At 41.8% G+C, this 19,640-nt stretch overlaps 1 protein-coding gene across 1 annotated transcript in view; it reads left to right on the top strand.

Moving 5' to 3' along the window:
- The window catches only part of NRP2 (neuropilin 2), a 343,921-nt gene that overhangs the window by 257,818 nt on the left and 66,463 nt on the right, over positions 1–19,640 (top strand). Inside the window, 2 exon segments of the mRNA XM_030210069.1 lie at positions 2,915–3,011; positions 18,707–18,748. Coding sequence (XP_030065929.1) covers positions 2,915–3,011; positions 18,707–18,748 — 139 coding nt within the window.

Genomic DNA, 19,640 nt, shown 5'->3' with positions numbered 1-19,640 from the left:
TTCATCTTAAACCTATCAATAGGAATCCTGTATAACGTGGCCTCGGATGCATTTTTACACTTCGGTAAAAACTTTCTCAGCAAAAAGGCCTTTCTTCGGTCCATTTCAGATGTCTTCAGAGAAGACACCAAGATAACTATTGTGACAGATTTTTCTAATGAGAAATGGAGCAAAAAAAAAATTCAGGGCCTCTTTTACTAAAGCGCTTTAACCAAACTTGCATTAATGCACATTAATGTGTTCATTCGAGTTGTGCATAATTAGTCAATAGGCCTCATTGAGGATATTGGAGCTTGTGCTATTTAACATGTGCTAAATTCATCTTGATGCATGTTAGTGAATGAAGCCTTCAGATTATGTCTCATTGTGTTAGGAAAGTGGTACTCGAGGTTTATTGTGTAGTGCTTGTGCTGGGACCAGTAATGTTATTTTACAGAATAGCCAAGCAATGTAACTTGTTCTTATGAATTCCAGTAAAATAGGGGCCCTTTTACTAAGCTGCGGCAAGTGCTAATACATGCTTACTGCTGCTAAAAATGGCATACCACGGGACGCACTCTGACGTCCTGCGGTAAGTTCCAAATCGGCATAACCGTGCGCTAAAAAATATTTTAACATTTTTCTTGGGTCTCGTGTCTGGAGGAGGAAAGGGGTGTTCCTCTGCTACTTATCACAGCTACATTACCACATGCTAACTGGTCAGCACAGGTTTAGCGCAGTGTCGGTAAGTGGACACACGCTAATTGTTTTTAGTGGCTGAGCATTAATGGCTCTTTTATTTTTAGGTGAATGATCAAGCAGATGTATAGTCCTGGCTCAACATAGGCATGTACAATAATGACCATTCTAAAAAAAAACCTCTTATTTTTCAGTGAATGATCAAGCAGTTGTGTAGTCTTGAATCAACATAGACGTGTACAATAATGATCCAACATGGGCCGTGTTTCGGCATATAGCCTTCCTCAGGGCTCTCCGCTTGATCATTCACTGAAGAATAAAAGAGTTTTTTAGGAGCATGGACTTCTTTTTTGTCTGATTATTTTGGAACATTTCAGTTTCCACCCCTTTTTTTTTTGCTTTCTGTTTGATTCATTATGAAAGTTCTGTGTCCCCTTTTTTTTGGCTTTGAGCACTAATGGCAACATCAGTGCATGGCCATTAATACAAAAATTGGAAAATCAGACATTTTACTGCTGCAGCAAAAATGGCTTTAGTACACAGGAAAATCTCATACAAGGTTGCGCTAAGGCCATTTTTTTACCACAGCTCAATAAAAGGACCCCATTGTTGTTTAAGAAATAACATTTGTAAAAATATGGAGTTTTGTTAAACACTGAGTTTCTATTTAGGGAGATTCTCTCTTCTTTCAAAGAAAGATTAAAAGGACCCTTTTTCTGTTAAAAGGGGTGTTATGCTGAAGGCAGGTTTAAAATACTGATGAAATAGCTTCCCAATTTGATTGTTTTTCTCATGTGTCGTTTCCTGAGTAGCTGAAACCATAACTGAAAGTGTAATCAGTTTGCTGACTATTTCTGGTTGTGTGCTACATGTGACGGAAACCAGCAACTGTGACTAATGACTTGTGTTAAGTGACTCTTACAATATTGGCATTGGGGACTTCAGTAGTTGACAAAGTTGGAAGGTGAATCAAAGCAAGCAGTCTGCTCTCATGGGACAACATGGATAAAGCAGGCGGTTCATCTAACCACAGCTCAAAACCAGCAGTAGGCTACAATTTGACTGGCAAGGCAGCCACTTCCTGGATTCACTTTCCAGACACTGACAGGGAAAATACAGCAAGCTTGAATAAGCAAAGATCAGTAACAGAGCAGGCAGATATGTTAAACATTTCTCTCAGCGATCTGGGTTACCGATATGATTTGCACAAACTAAAACACATGCCAACCTCATTGAGTCATGTCATGTTTTTAGAACTACTTGAAAAGAAACAGGGCCTTATAGAGAAAAAAAAATCACAAACTGCCACATGGATGAGGCCCTTTCTGCAGTAAGGTGACAAAACTTTGAGGACCTCTTCCTCAGTTTCAGTACCTTCTAGAAAAACAAGACAAAATAAAACTGAGCAATTTATTTGGAATGGAGCAAATAATTACCAAGCCCGCTCTCTCTCTTCCTCCTTGTCTCTTGTTTGTGATACCCCTGTCTACCAGTTGGGTGAACATTGATATTTTTACACAGTGAAAAGGTAAGAGGACTATGGGGCGAATTTACTGGTTGGTCTAGAGGACAGAGATGTGTCCATGGGCCATTTCCAACCTGATGAGCCTTTTGATCTGGCCTGTATGAACCTCATAACAGGAAAAGGTGCTGGAACTTGTCCCTGCCGCTGTTTTGTGCCTGTAATGCAAGCTTTCAAAAAACTTGTGGGAGATACTTACTATGTGCTGATCTCATGATATACAAGAACAACATACAGGAAATGCCTTCCCTGAGGTTTTAATAAGCTTGCATAAAGATTAGAATAGTAGGCACTATTATAGGGCATGAAGACTAATGGTGAGGTGGGGAAGCTTTCTAGTTATTTTCTCAAGTCTGTATATCACTTGTGCTTTTTCTTCTGATTGGACTATTTCTGAAAAGCCAGTCTTGGTCATTTGTTTACCTCACTGCCAGAAAGACTATCATCCAACCAACTGCAAATTTAAATTTTGCCGCAAGTAGGGGGCACTGTTACTTTATGTTAAAAATTAATTACATTGTTTTTCTACTGCAAACAAGCATGCTTGCACAAAATAAGCCACAGCTCAATCGATCAAACTGGACAAGCACTGAGGTTACATTTCATTCAGCATATGCAGGGCTAGAATGATCCCTGTCACTTCAAGCTCTTGGTCCAAAGAAGCCAAGTCTAGGAAGATTTCATGTATTTCATCTTCTGGTTTTATACTTGTAGATTGTATTCGAAGGCATCGGGGGAGCTGGCCACTCGGGAGAGATTGCCATTGATGATATCCGGATAGACACCGATATCCCCTTGGAACACTGCATGGGTATGTTATCTGTGATCACATTATTCTACTGCTCTAGAGGGAGAATTAGAGCTGAGCAGCAGACTGCTGGGGGATAGCTTTAGATTCAGACCACCCAGGGATCTGGGACAGGATTTTGCTACCAGTTGGACAATATTTCAATTTTATTGCCTACTGCATACATTGTAACCTGTGGTATTTCTAAAATACTAAGGATATTCCCTCTTTTTTGAAAGTACCTGGACTTTTTTTCTATTGAGTTGTTTTCTTTGATAATTTGTTGAAAAGCTGCAAGAACATTTTTGCTTCATTCCAGTTTTGAATCTTACATGGACTAGCATTCAGTTTTAATTATGAAAGAAAATATTGGGTAATGTGATGATTCTGACACAGGTTCGAGCACTAGGTAAAGTCTGGAGACCACAGGTCGAGGCCTTTACCACAGCCCCTTGCCTTTTTAATGACACAGCATTTCCACACTTTGCATTATATTATATTTCAGCTGGACGACATTGAAAAACCACAGTCCTTCTTCTTCCACATGCTGGACTGTTGATTCTCTTTAAAACTCTGATGCTGGGTTGTCAAAGAGAAGAGTGAAGTGACAACATGATACTCTGCCAATGAGGAGTAAAGATTTCTAACTCTTGGCCAGAGAGTTGTAATCTTCTAATGTTTCACTCTAATATGATATACATTATTTATTTATTGAAAGATGGTCTTATAGAAGATCCTGTCCTACATCACAAGCACTTTTAGCAAGAAATCCAAGTGGTTCTGACACTCCCATGTGCAACATTTAATAGATTTCTTAACTGTATGTCAGTTCCTAACAGCAAAGCTGTATGCAATACAACCATGGGTGTAGTTTGACTGTTTCATTTTTTTTGGGGGGAGGGGGGGAGGAGGAGGAGGAGGAGGAGGCAAAGGATAGGGTGGGGCATATTAGCATATTCATTTGCATATATGTATATGCAAATGAATATGCTAATATGGCAGAAGGAACGGAGAAAGTGCTGGCTTTTTTGGGAATAACCATAATGAACATGTATGAGATATCTCATACATATTCATTATGGTTATTCACAAAAAAAACCAGCTCTTTCTCCCTTCCTTCCTTCCTTCCTTCCTTCCTTCCTTCCTTCCTCCTTAACCAGCACTCCCTCTTCCTCCCCAGCACTAATTCCAAGGACAGGACGAGCTACAACCTTATGGTGGAAAGGCAGCACTGTAATTACACCGGGTTCTAAAACACCAATACATTATCTTGCGAAAAACAAACAAACAAAACGGGCTGCAAATACTACACGCTAGTAGAATACTGCACCTTGATCACACATGAAAAACACATGACACAACAGACATGACACAAGGAACTAGAAATCAAAAAATATGAAGGCAAAATACTGAACTGGAAAGTTACCTCAAGAAGTCAGACTTGGCATGCAGCAATACTAGAGAAATTGAAACTTACATGCAAAATATCGCAGATGCACATTTCCAAAAGCTGACATATTCCAATTAATAAATTCTGAATAAAATACTTTTTTCTACCTTTGTTGTCTGAGCATTTAGTTTTTCTATTCGCTTTGGCCCCATTGTCTTCTGTTTTATGCAGGGTCTTCTTTCCACCATCCTCCTTTGTCCATATGCGCCCTGTCCCTATCCTTCCTCCAGTTTCAGCATCTGCTCTCAAAGTGTTCCAATCCAGCCCTTAAATTCACCAGTTTCTCCTCCATCCATATCCAGCATTTCTCCTCACTGCCCTCCCCCTCCATCCATGTGCATCAACTTCCTCTGTCTTTCCTCCCCTCCATCCATGTCCAGCATTTCTCCTCTCTCTCCCTTCTCCTCCATCCGTGTGCATCTCCTTCCTTTGTCTTTCCTTCCCTCCATCCTTGTCCAGCATTTCTACTCTCTCCCTTCTCCTCCATCCGTGTGCATCTCCTTCCTGTGTCTTTCCTTCCCTCCATTCTTGTCCAACATTTCTCCTCTCTTCTCTGCCCTCCATTCCATCCATGTCCAGCACTTCTCCTCTCTTCCCACCCCTCCATCCATGTGCATCTCCTTCCTGTCTTCCCCTCCATCTGTCCATGTCCAGCAACTCTCCATTCTCCCGTGCCCTCTCCTCCATCCATCCATCCATCCTTATCCAGCAAATTTCCTCTCTCCCCTGCCCCCTCCATTCATCCATGTCCAGCAATTCTTCTCTGTCCCTTGCCTTCCCCTCCATGTCCAGTGATTTCTCTTCTCTCCCCTGCCCTCTCCTCCCATCCATGTCCAGCGATTCTCCCTGCCCTCCCCTCTATGTCCAGTGATTGCTCATCTCTTCCCTTCCCTCCCCTCCCCTCTCCTCCCATCTATGTCCAGCAATTCTCCTCTGCCCTCCCCCTATCTATGTCCAACGATTCTCCTTTGACCCCCACCCTCCCCTCCTATCCATGTCCAGTGACTTCCCCAGATCCCCCTTTTCAGTCCCCGAGTTCAGTTCCAACCCAGCCCCTCCTTCCCGCCCTCAGCTCCCCGACATCTCTCCTTTCTGTTCCTGCTGCCATGCATTTAAATTTTTTATTTTAAATTGCAGTGACGGCACTGAAAACACAGCGTGACATCGGGCTCGCTGTCAGCCTTTGCCTTCCCTCTGTGTCCCGTCCTCGCAGAAACAGGAAATACATCATCAGAGGAAGGCAGGACACTGAGAGGGAAGGGAAAGGCTGGAGGCGAGCCCACTGTCATGCTGTGCTGTTTTCAGTGCCGTCGCTGCAACTTAAAATAAAAGGTTTAAACACAGGGCGGCTGGAACGAAGAAGAGGGCTGTCGGGGAGCTGAGGGGGGGAAGGAGGGACTGAGAGCTGCCTGCAGCCAGATTGCGCCAGCCTTGCGTTTGGGGGGGGGCAATGCCCCCCTTGGCCCCCCCCCCCCCAAACTAAGCCCATGAATACAACCAAAAAACCATATAATAAATACAAATGATAACAGAAGACAAATAGAGAAAAGCAACATATCAAGAGATGGAGAAGGATGAGTTGCTGGTCACATGACGTTCCTACTCACTAGGAAGGCCTGGTGAGAATCGCCTTAGCCACAAACTAAGGGAAGGCAGAGGTTTTCTGCTTAATCAGGTGTAGGTTGGGCCCTTTCTACCCATCAGCTTCACACCCTTCTGTGGAAACAGGCAGCTGGCACCAGGGCCTAGAAAGGTGGCACCGCTATATCATGAAAAAGTGTATATTTCCTGAAAAATGTGGAAGTAAACAGAGCAGATCAGTAGTAGGTACAAACAAATTTTTATTGTAGAGTTTCAACCAAATGCAATGCCTGACACAGACCATGTTGCGCCCACAGAGGTGCTGCATCAGGGGCTATGTAGTTTATATACTGATGTTCATCACCAAAGAATTAGTGCCCTTGTGAATATGGCACTATAGTTGGTAAAAAAACAGCACAGTCAAAACGCTCTCCAGAAGATGGCAGCACGCTCACAGACTCACATTGGAGTTTGAGGATTGGCTGCCTTGTTTCTTATTTCCTGAAATGTTCTACTGTATAAGATGTCAAAGTCTTGTCACAACATTAAAGTCATGATATTTATTACATCAAAATGTAATAGTTAAATATATGCATTTTGCAAAATAGCAAACACTCTACCCAAGTGGAGTGGAGGAGTAGTCTAATGGTTAGTGCAGTGGCCTAGGAAACTTGGTTTGGTTCCAACTACAGCTCCTTGTGAATCTGGGCAAGTCACTTAACCCTCCATTGCCCTAGGTACAAATATATGTACCTGTATATAATATGTAAACAACTTTGATTGTGACCACAGAAAGGCAGTATATCAAATCCCATCCCCTTTTGCTTCCCCTTTACTCGGTGGCACTTCTCAGTGGTATTTATCTGGGATAGCAGGTGCCATTCAGTGGTACTTCTCCAGGTTGCAGGTACTATTAAGCAGCACTTATCTGGGGTGGCAGATGCTATTCAGTGGTACTTCTCTGGGTAGCAAGTGCCATTCAGTGATACTTCTCCAGGTAGCAGGTGCTATTCAGTGGTACTTCTCCAGGTTGCAGGTACTATTAAGCAGCACCTATCTGGGTAGCAGGTGCTATTCAGTGGTACTTTACTGCAAAGGCATAGCTAGGTGGGGCAACAGGGGAGTGACCGCTCTCTATATGGACTTTGGATGGCGCTGGCGCCTATTTTTCAGGTGGTCCGTCACACCTACAGAGTGTGCGCGTGCACCTCTCCACTCCCCCTAGCGTCATAACCTGGCTATGCTTCTGCTTCACTGGGTAGCAGGTGGTATTCAGTGGTACTTATCTGGGGTAGCAGGTGCTAATCAGTGATAAATATCTGGCGTAGCAGGGGACAGAGATGGGGACCTTCGGTAACTGTGGGGATGGGGCAGCGACAGAGCCTGCAGGGACAGGGCAGGAATGGGAACAGAGCCCATGGGGACAGAGCCCATGGGGAGGGGGACAAACTTTGTCCCCCTGTCATTCTCTACTTTGAAGGCTGTTAATGAATTGGACAGTTATTTATGTTTAAGTGATGCAGACGACGATGTTTTCAGTTTTTGGAAAAACAAGCAAAAGTGCTGGCCACAACTGGCAAAATTTGTACGGGGATCCTATGCATTCCTGCTACCAGCACATCTTCTGAGAAGAAATTTTCTACTGCAGGAGAGCTAAACTAAATCCTGAGATTGTGGATGACTTATTATTCATCCACAGATTAAAAAATCATAACAGTGCTTTGTAGGGCATATTTCTCCCCCGCAAGGGCATATGGAACGGGTTGCATTTTGTACCCCTGGACATTTTAACAGGGTGGATTAGGGTTCCTTGGGGTAGTAGAAGTTAGCTATTGTTGGGATTGGAAGGGTAGAGGGTGGTGCTGGTGGGGGTTATTATAGCTACTCGTTATTATTGTTTTCTATTTGTGATTTATAAACAACAGTTGCACAGAATATTGTTCCATTTTATACTTTAATAAAAAAGATTTAAATATAAAATCATAAGTGTTCAAGGCTTCTGCAGATGAGGACAGAGCCCGTGGGGACGGGACAGGGATAGGGACAGAGCATGCGGGGACGGGGACAAGCTTTGTCCCCATGACATTCTCCAGTAGCAGGTATTATTCAGTGGTAGTTCTCTGGGTAACAGATTCTATTCAGTGTCATTTCTCTGGCTAACGGGTGCTGTTCAGTGGCACTTATTCCGTAGAATAAGTGCGACCTGGATAAATGCTGTTGACTGGAGCCATACATTATCCAGATAATGCTGCTGAAAATTTCTGCAGACCACCCAGGGGGTGGAATTTGGGTGATACTGGGAACTACCTAGGGATGGACCAACCCTTAGGCAAGACTAAGTGGTCTCCTAGAGCAGCAGCCTTGAGAGCGGCAGCAAAAAGCAACTACAGTCAAAGTAACATAATAGTCATGACAGTGAAAAGAACCATCAGCCTGTACTTTTATGTACAGGGAGAGTGAGAATTTCCAGATAGCCCATTTACCCTGGTAAATGGTTTTTGAAATTTGCCCTTATTAGGTATATACTAAATAAAGAGTAATATTTAAAATATATGATAGCCAATTATGCATTTGTACAGGATTGTTCTGGTTGGTATGGCATTGAGTTGATCATAATTCTTGAGCTTATTGTTATTTCCTTTGGACCTTGAAATTAATTGAGGCTGTGCAAGCTGAAGGTTTGCCTAGGGCACCTAGTACCCTAGCACTGGACCTGGAGTTACCCAGAGACTGGCAGGAATATCTGGATAACCATCTGAATAGCTTAAGATGATAAAACAACAACTGAATATTGCCATTATCCGGCTAATTGCAGCTCTGCCCATTATGCCCAAATATTCAGTGCCACCATCTGGACACCAGCTGACACTGAATATTCAAGTATAACTTCCAATGCTTTGGTTAACATTTTAAATGAAATGCCGATTGAGGAGTTTGAATGATTATTTCTAATATATTGGTTGACTCTTGGTCAATTGGTTGCAAAGAGGGACCAACTCATATTATACTACACATGAGGGAAGGGAAAGGAAAGGATAGAGAGTGGGGTAGGAAAGAAAAATCTCCCACATTTCCAATGCATGAAAGCCAAATACCCTGAAGTAATTTTGCATTTTCTTCCCCTGATTCTACTACTACTACTACTATTTATCATTTCTATAGCGCTGCAAGGCATACGCAGCGCTGTACACCATACACAAAAAGACTGTCCCTGCTCAAAGAGCTTACAATCTAGATAAGACATGCAAACAGACATGCATACCAGCTATTTTGGGAGTGTTCCGAGGGCAGAATCAGCACTTGGCTGGTTAAGTGCCGATATTCAGCACTTAGGGGCCCTTTCACTAAGACACGTAGGTGCCTACGCGTGTACAACTTGTGTCAAATTAGAACCACCGCCCGGCTACCGCGTGCCCCTGGCGGTAATTCAAATTTCTACGTGTGTCCAAAATGCGTGGCAGAAAATAATTTCTATTTTCTACCATGTGGTGCTAACGGCGGTAATCGGCAGTGTACATGCACTGACCTTCCTGCTATGTCAGTAGGTGGCGGTAAGGTCTCAGGCCCAAAATGGACGCACGCTGATTTATATTTTGCCGCACATCCATTTTCAGCGAAAAAAGGGCTTTTTTGCAGGCGTGCTGAAAAATGGACCTGTGCATGTCCAGTGCACGCGTCTACACCAGCACAGGCACACCTTAGTAAAAGGGCCTCTTAATCAACCAAGGTAACTGCATAAATAGGACCGCATAAAAGTCAGTCCTATCTTTATGTGGTTCACCATAGCCGGTTAAGTACCGGATATGTTTTCACCAGCCCCATATACCCGGAAACTCAATGCTGGATCCCGGACATGGGATACCGCTGGCAGCAGTTAGCAAAATGCTGATCACCACCGGCTGAATATCGGACTCATAGATTATATAGATTGAAATGCTCAATAGCTAATCAGAGATACTGATATAAATAAATGCCTATAAATGCTTTGATCAAACTGAGCTAGCCTGATGACTCCTTTCTTTCATATTAGTTCATTGGCTAAGTTTTTTAGTTTTGCAGTTCAGCAAGCTCTAACCAACAAATGATGACTCTACAATTTGGGTTAGTGCAGGGCATGCGAGAGGCCATATGGATGGGAAGTTGTTGAGAAGAGGATAATTCAGCCAATGGCAAAATGATAGACACAAAATGTATTTCTGCATGCCACACTGACCTTTTCATCAATGCCCGCCTTTTACTCAGGAAAATCTGAACAGAAAGGGAAATCAACTGCCAGGCAACATTACATGCTTGGAAGGACAGATAGATTTAAAGGAAGCCTACTAGAGCATGCAGGAATATAGTAACAAAAAAAAAGAGAAGCACTTGACATGAGGACTCTTGCATGAGAATTAAAGTGGCAGTGTCTCGTTCCCTAGGTGAATTGACAGGTGTGGGGGGGGGGGGGGGGGAGGTTGAATGTTTTCAATAAAGTATAGCGGTTGCCATGCTAATCCACTTAGATACATAGAAAGAATGATCAAGAAACAAGCTATAGATAATATCTTTTTACTGAACTAATGTAAAATATTTATGACTAGGTTCTGAGAGTTATACTGACTTTATCAGGTCAGAGCAGTAAAAGAAGCACAACTTGTGAAAGCTTGTCAGATATACTATGGGGCTTTGCTTGGGTCTTTACCTCATTCTAAGGCCATTGTTACAGCTAGGGCAAAATGGCTGAATTTCCTATTTTTGTATTGATGGTTATGCACTATTTGTGCCATTTAGCACACGGCTATTCAAAAAGATTAGTGTGTGAGCTCTAATGGGTGGTGGTAAGAGCTCAGAATATAAGACTAGCCATACTGGGTCAGACCAATGGTCCATCTAGCCCAGTACCCTCCTTCCAACAGTGGCCAATCCAGGTCACAAGTACCTGACAGAAACCCAATTACTACTACTACTATTTGACATTTATAGAGCGCTACTAGGGTTACGCAGCACTGTACAATAAACAAAGAATGACGGTCCCTGCTCAAAGGAGCTTACAATCTAGAGGACAAGACGGACAAGGAGAGCAGATAAGCAATAATTGGAGTAGACAATCAATTAGTAGCACCATTCCATGTTACCAATCCCAGGGCAAGCAGTGGCTTCCCCATATCTATCTTAATAACAGACTATGGACTTTTCCTCCAGGAACTTGACCAAACCTTTTTTAAATTCAGATACATTAACCACCATTACTTCATCCTCCGGCAATGTGTTCCAGACCTTAACTATCCTTTGAGTGAAAAAATATTTCCTCCTATTTGTTTTAAAAATATTTCCATGCAATTTCATTGAGTGTCCCCTGGTCTTTGTGCTCCTTGGAGGCAAAAGGTAGTAGTGGTTGTGAACTCCCTTCTGTGAGGCATAGAAGTAGTCATCTGCCAACCAGACATGATGTCCTGGGAGGTGTGCTGTCAGCCGGATGCCAAAACCTAAGACATGATGGAGAGGTTTCCCAAGAATCATCAAGCAGCCTTGGAAGAGGTTACCTTTGATATAGTGGTGGTGGTACATGGATATAGTTATACTTGACTATAATCTATCCAGAAAGGGCAGGATTGAAAGAAAGAGAAGAGGACTGGTAGTATATTGAAAGGATAATTATTAAACTAGCAAAATTACAGAGCTCACATTCTAAAAAGGAGGCACCATAGATTATTCTGGGAAAAGAGAATAGAGCATCCATTTGTATTGATATAAAATCCAGATCTGCTTTGCAGGCAGAAGAGTTGGAAGAGATTTAGATGAAGACATTCCTCTAATCGCAATGAGAGAGAAGTCTCTATTGCTAAATGACTTTTATCTGCCAAATTTTGATTAGGATGTCCAAGGTCACCGCATCTCAAAAAAGATATAGTGGAATTAGAAAAGGTACAGAGAAGGGTGGCAAAAATGATAAAGGGGATGGGACGACTTCCCTATGAGGAAAGGCTGGAGTGGCTAGGGCTGTTCAGCTTGGAGAAAAGATGGATGAGGGGAGATATGATAGAGGTCTATAAAACAATGAGTGGAGTAGAACAGGTAGACGTGAATTGCTTGTTTACTCTTTCAAAAAATACTAGGACTAGGGGGCATGAAATGAAGCTACAAACTAGTAAATTTAAAACGAACTGGAGAAAATCTTTCTTCACTCAACGTATAATTAAACTCTGGAATTCTTTGACAGAGCATGAGTAAAAGCAGTTAGCTTAACAAAGTTTAAAAAAAGGTTTGGATGGCTTCCTAAAGGAAAAGTCCATAGACCATTATTAAATTGGACTTGGGGGAAAATCCACTGCTTATTTTTAGGATAAGCAGCATAACATGTATTGCACTTTTTTGCGATCTTGTCAGGTATCTGTGACCTGGATTGGCCACTGTTGGAGAAAGGATGCTGGGCTTGATGGACCTTCGGTCTGTCCCATTATGGCAATATTTATGTACTTATGTAAGGTGCGGTGTCAATTAGAAGTAGAGGGCAGGGAGAGACTTCCAGCATCCTGACAATGACACCCATGTGTGAGGGGGCAGTACTAGACCCAGTGCTTAACAGAGGACATTTTTCTGTAACATAGTGGGTGAGCACCTGGGATCTAGTGATTACCAGACGATGTGGTTCAGTATTAGAGCTCAGATAGGGTGCTTCACACAAAGGCAAGTTCCTAGACTTCAAGAAGACTAATTTTGATACAATGGAGGAACACCTCAAGAAAGCATTGAAAGTGTGGAAAAAAGCTAGGAAAAGTAAATGACCAGTGGGGAAAACAAAGAAATAATTGCACGGCAACAAACCTTTTTTGTTAGGAAAATGAATGAAGGTAATATGAAAAGAACCCTGTAGTTTGCAAAAGCAGCTGACATAGTAAGGGCAGAAAAGATTAGAATTCATAAACCATTAATATTCATGAGAGAGAGAGAGAGAGACATAACAAGCAACATTATTAGGAAAGTTAAAAGAAGTTTGAAAAATAGGAAAGAAAATGTACAAATAGCTAATACAGTAAACAGGGGGATTAGACTTTCTTTAAGTATGTTAGAGGCCCTTTTACTAAGCTGCGGTAAAAAGTGGCCTGCACTAGTTTTGGCATGTGAAATTGGCGCACTCTGAATCACTTTTTACCATGGCAGGAAAAAGCCTTTTTAAAAATGGAAACACCAGAAGAGGAACAAAATGTTCTGCAATGCAGAAAGTAGTCCAAAGAAGAGCAGAACACACGTCTTAATATGATAAATAAGCTTTATTTGTGGCACTCTATAAAAAAGTCCCGACGTGGCCACATTTCACCTCACTAGAGGCTGCATCAGTGGTTAAAACAGCTATTGCGGTCCCAAAAGGCACAAACACACAATAGAGTTAAAATCCAATGAAAGCAGCAACAGTCTGCCTTGCAGCTTGCAGGGTAGATAGAAACACAGCAACCATTTCCCTCATTCAAGAGAAACTTTTTAACAGAGTGGCACAAATAAAGCCTATGTATCAAACTAAGACATGTTTTCTGCCCTTCTTTGGACTACTTTTTAAAAATGGAGCAGTAAATGGCCGTGTGCTAATGTTAAAATTAGCGTGCAGCAGTGGCATAGCTATGTGTGGCCCCCCCAAATTTCCTGTGGGCCCTTGGGTTTGGTGGCAGGGTCCCCAACCCCCGCCAACTGAAATGTTGTCCAGCGCCGGTCTCTGGCGCCGCTGCATTGCCCACCCTGCTCTGTCTTCCCTTCATGTCCTGCACGCTCCTTTTAATTTCACTAAAAGGAGCATGCAGGACATGAGGGGAAGACAGGTAAAGGCAGGCAATGTGGCAGTGCCAGAGACCGGTGCTGGACAACACTTCAGCTGGCGGGGGTTGGGGACCCCTGCCAGCCAAGTTATTTGCTGCGGCAGGGTGGTAGGGGGAGTGGCGAGGCAGTGGGGGGGCAGCAGACCAAAATGTGCCCCCCCCCCACCTCGGGCTCTGGCCCCCTTCCACTGCAAGGTCTGGCTACACCCTTTGCATGCAACTACTTACTGCCTGAGCCCTTCCACCTATTTAGGAGGTGGTAGGGGCTCATGCGCTACTTGTATGGTAATCGGGCAGCATGCAGCAAATGTGGCTGTGCTGCCAATTACCGCCGGGAACACTCCCCACGGTAGAAAATAGAAAATTATTTTCTGCCACGGGAAACTACACGTTCCAACTTTGGGAACTATTGCTGGGCTCCCACACTACCCTGACAGTAGGGCCAATTTGGCACATGCTACCCGCGTGGTAGCCCTACCACGGCTTAGTAAAAGGGCCCCTTCATGACAGGATAGAATGCAAAAGCTGAATTGTAAGACGAAGAGGGGAAGAGGAGATTTATACCAAAGGGGACATGGATAAAAGGAGAACTAGTAAAGGAATCCTGCTCAGTGTTCACTGTGGAAGAACCTGGAGTATGACCACAAACATTTGTCAGTGACAGGAATAGAAGTGGGGTAGATCTATTCTAAACCATTCTTAGAAGATTTGTTCATGAGGAGCTGGTAAAACTAAAGGTACATAAGGCAGTAGAGCCTGACTGGATACATCTGAGGACATTACAAGACTTCCCTAAGTCCTGGCTGCTCTACTATCAGACATTTTCAAGGCTTCACTGGAGTTTGGTCTTAATGAACTTGGGAGGGGGGTGGGATATGATTCCTCGCCATAAAAAGGGAAGTTAGAAGAAAGCATGTTAGTCTTGTGTTGGGTAAATTAATGGAATCACTGCTAAAAAAGAATCAAGTGGATTAAAAACTCCAAGGCAACGTGACTTTAACAGAGGTAGGTTCTCTCAAATGTTGGGTAATTATGAGTGGGCTCATGGAAATGGCTAATTTCAGCAAGGCCTTTGAAAGTGTTCTGCACAAGTGACTTACAGACAAACTGAATGCCCTAGAGATAGACTCTAAAGTGACTGGTTAGGGAGGAAGACACAAAAAGCTATAGTAATTGGAATTCATGTTATATAAAAGTAGGCTACTGATCATGTTCCATAGGGATTGGTCCTTATTCTGGTTCTGTTCAACATTTTTTGCTAACAATATTATGAATGGCCTTTTGTGAAAGGTATGTCTTTACAGATGATGAGAAAATCTGAAACAGTGTAGATACCCTGGAAAGTATGAAAATCATGAGCAATTTAATGAAACTTGGGGGACAGTGTAGCTAAAATTGTTACTTTATGTTCCAGCGAGAACACTTCAGTCTTCTCAGCAGGCTGTTTTACAGGTACCAATGCTCTTGTCATCATACATTTGCTTTCAAGGGCTCTACTTTGTGGTATTTGGCTCTGATGGAGCTTGGTTTAGAAAATAATTACTTAACTTTTAGAAAAAGGGCCATGGCTTAGCTAGTCAGTCAAGCTTTTAATTTTGTTTCAGAGGGGAATGTTAGAGAAGGATCTAAAGATTTTTAGGAGGAATTACATGGTGATTTGGCTCTCTGTTGTACAGGAGTATAGGGTAATGGGAGGATAGCGAGGATTAGTGGTGGATGGATAAGTATTTTGTGAATTTACTTTTTAATTGTACCTTGCTTCACACTTTTTGATGCAGTATGCCATCAAATGTAATATATACAGAAGTAATGCAAGTTTATGCATTTGGGTTCCAGAAATCAAAGGGAGCAATGCACATCAGAAGTTCGTCCCTTATGCTGCATTATGTAAACACCCCCAGGACTCTAGTTATTTATTTCTTTGATGGTTTATTTCATTTATGAGGTGCATCATCTTCCCAAGGATTCAAGGCATCATACAATTCTAAAGCATAAAACAGTAACATAAATACCAACAGGGTGACAATACAACTACAATATAATTAAAAACAGATCAAAATCACCATATTGCCCAAATAGTGGTGCTTTAAGATGCTTCAGAAAATTCAAATAATTTTGTATCGGCCTCATTTCTTGTGTAATAACAAACTCCGATAATCTGAAGCAATGTGGACATATTTTCAAGATTGGATGAAAGAGAGTTAACTTGCTGGCGTAGAGTGAATGGACATGTGACATTTTGTGTTGTCAATATGGTGGGCGGAATTGAGGTGGGTACCGTGGGTTTAGGGAAGAAGTTTAAACGGATAATTGCATTGGTTGAACTTGCGCTTAAAGTTCAGGAAAAGGGGTTAGATTATGTAATTGGCTAAATGGTGCACATATTTAGCTTATTCAAAAAAATTCAATGCCATTTCAGTTAAAAAAAAAAAAAAAATCTGATGCAGGAAACTGGGCGTAGTGTTTACAGTGCCTAATGGACATTGAATGCTATTCATTGATTAGACTACCCTCAAATAGCTAAGCAGTTGTAATATTATGGCTTTAGTATCTAATTAGTAAGAGAAACATTTTCCTTCTATATGTAATGATTGCCACCGTTGGTGATATATGGACATATTTTGCAGTACAGAGAAGCTATGGAATTTCCTCTGTCTTCTTACAGAATCTACCCTAAGGCTGTTACAAAAATTAGGGTTTTGCCCAGGATCCATTGCCAAGTAGTGATGTCACTGGAGCAGATGGAGGAAATTGAATTTGTCTATTTATTCATTCATTGAATTTATTTTCCATCTGTCCACAGAGGCTTAAGGCAGAGCACAAGTAATAAGCATCAAATATAAAGGATACACTAATTATTTTTGTATAAGAATTGAGGGGGGAAAAAAGCTAAAATCTTGGACATAAATCATTATAATTGCTTACTGAGAAAGGAAGTAGTCTGCTAAATACTTACATTGCATAATAGTCATCTGTGGTAGTGATAGTGATAGAAATGACTGTGTCCTTCTGCAGTGAACAACATATTTTGCACATAATGACCTCACGGAAGAGATCAAAGACCAAGTTTCAGATGACAGAAAAGTAAAATAACTTCAAAAAAATATGCAAGATAGCTTGCTTTCATAGTTTTTGAAGTAGTTTTCTTTTTGGCTTAAGGATTTCATTTCCTAAAATTTCTGGAAGGGAAAAGATTCCACAGGAAACATGCTGTGGGATTTTGGCCTGGTTTGGAAGTTTAACAATTCTTAGCAAAAGCCCCGTAGTGCTTTTTGCAGAACTGTTTGCTTGTAACATTTTTTTCTGGAACTTTCTTTTCCCCTTCCAGAGGTCTGGGGGACTGGGGAGGTCATTTCAGAGGGTTTGGGTAGCTTTTACAAGTATAAAAAGCAGCATTTACATTTGCAAATGCCCTAACACATGTGAACAATGATTCTAGAAAACTGCTGTTTTTACATGCAAAAGCCACAGCACAGTTGGGAAGGTGGCATGTTGTGGGTGTGTTTTGGATGGATCAGAAAAGTATGGAGGCATTTTATAAATGGCACCGAAAAATCAGCACAGAAAAAAATCAGCAGTGAGCATTAACCTATAAACAGCATTCTAGGTTGAGCGCCATTTATAGAGTATTCAGACTTATGCTACCTACCATGCTACATTTCTAAAGATAAGTGTTGTTGATGAATTTATGTGGAAACAGGTATGCCTTTGAACAACCTATTTAGGGATACATCCATTGCTGATGGGTCCCAAAAACATTATTTAAAATTCAAAATTGTGGTTGGTTAATGATTATAAGAGATGTATAGAAGCTGTTATAATGCTGAGACATTGTGCAGTCTATTTCTATTTGGTCACCCATTTAAGACTATCAATTGGATCTAACGGGGTGGGGGGGGGGGGGGGATTCTATATATGGTGCCTAAAAAATCCGCACGGAAAACATTTTTGCCTAAGCATATTCTGTAATCGGAACCTAGGTATATAGAATACGCTTAGTTATTTTTATTTTTTGTTTTTGTTACATTTGTACCCCGATATTCCAGCTCCTAAAACTACATGCGTCCATTCATACCAACGAAAACACAGCGTAAATCCCAGCATGTAGGTTTAGACGCAGAGGGCCATATTCTATAACTAAGTGTGTACATTTTGGAATGCCCACTTCCCGCCCCTTTTTGGCTATGCACGCTAGAAGTCAGACGCAGTGCGTTACGGAATACGTTTATATTCTAATTATTGCCAATTAGTACTCATTAAGACCTGTTATCAATGCTGATTAACTTGTTAAGCCAATTAAGTTGCATACCTTGTTATAGAATCCACCTGGATTTCAGCACGGATCTCTAGGCACACTATATATAATCTGGCACGGATCTGCTGTTATTTATTTGGATTTTGCTCACACCTTTTTCAGTAGTAGCTCAAGGTGAGCTATATTCAGGTACACTGTGTACCTGAGGCAATGGAGGGTTAAGTGACTTGCCCAAAATCACAAGGAGCAGCAGCGGGATGTGAACCACCTCTGAATGTCAAAAGACAGGTGCTCTAACCACTAGTCTACTCCTCCACACATAGAATTTGGCCTTAGCACCCTGACATTTGTTGAATCTACTTTTGTGCCATTTATTCGTGCCCTTACAGAATAGTTCCAAGGTATTTGCTGCTACTTATGCTCACAAGTGTACACATATATGCAACAGAGACAGTATTCTGTACACTTACATGCTGAACTGATGCATAAATATGCACGCCCTGTTATGGAATTGCCCTTCCAGTAGGTGTTCAAGTGTTGACTTTGCTACAGCAATGATAAGTGAGCACAACGCATTGTAGAATGATAAATCTGAGCTTTTTTGACTGAATCTAAAAGTGTAACTTACTTTGTTTGTCTTTTCTAGAGCCAATTGCTGCATTTCCAAGGAGCTCTGAATACCGCCCAGGTAAGCTAAATTGTTTGTTTATTTATTTTTGTTCTTGTGCTTTTGTTTTTTAAAATTTTTTTGGTTATTTTTTATTGCCAAAGAACACAAAACTTACCAAATTGAGATATGTTAAAAAAAATTTTTAACCAGGCTTATTTAAATTTTGTCTGAAAATGCAGGTTACACTCATATATGTGCCAATACAATACAAATAGCAAAATGGACTTCATTGTCCATTTCAGGCATCCCCCCCCCCCCCCCCCCCCCCCCCCCCAATAATAAGAAAAATAGACAAAACACTTTGGGACCCTTTTTACGAAGTGGCAGTAAGCCCAACACAGGCTTACTGCTCGCTAAAAGGGAAGCACCAGCAGCCAGGCGAAATGGCTATGTGGCAAGTGGGAAACCTGCCTTTTACCCACTGTGGTACAAGGGGGCCACAGTACACGTCAAAAACATGCACTGATGCCAGTGCAGGCCCCCTTTTACCGCAGCGTCATAAAAGAACCCCTCTGGATCCTATTTACTAACCTGTATTAAGGTTTTGCAGTTGTATTTAGTAATTGCAAAACCTCTGTATTAGCTGTTGAGAGACAGTTCCAGCATTTTGGCATTCAGTTAACACAGAGAAATGTGTTTATGCGCATTAACTGCAAGAGCAGATAACACAGTGTCATTAGCTACACCTCTTGTGGTACTACTACTACTGCTACTTATCATTTCTATAGCGCTACTAGATGCTGTACACTGAACATGTGACAGTCCCTGCTCGGCAGAGCTTACAATCTAATCAAGACAGACAAACAGGACAAATAAGGGATAAGGGAATTACTTAAGGTGGGAATTATAAAACAAACATGGGTAATGAACAAGTGAATAGGAGTTAAAAGCAGCCTCAAAAAATGGACTT

This window comes from Microcaecilia unicolor, chromosome 7, assembly GCF_901765095.1.
Source record: "Microcaecilia unicolor chromosome 7, aMicUni1.1, whole genome shotgun sequence".
In the NCBI taxonomy this organism is placed as follows: domain Eukaryota; kingdom Metazoa; phylum Chordata; class Amphibia; order Gymnophiona; family Siphonopidae; genus Microcaecilia; species Microcaecilia unicolor.
Note: the sequence above shows the minus strand (reverse complement) of the source record. Positions and strands in the feature narration are given on the sequence as shown.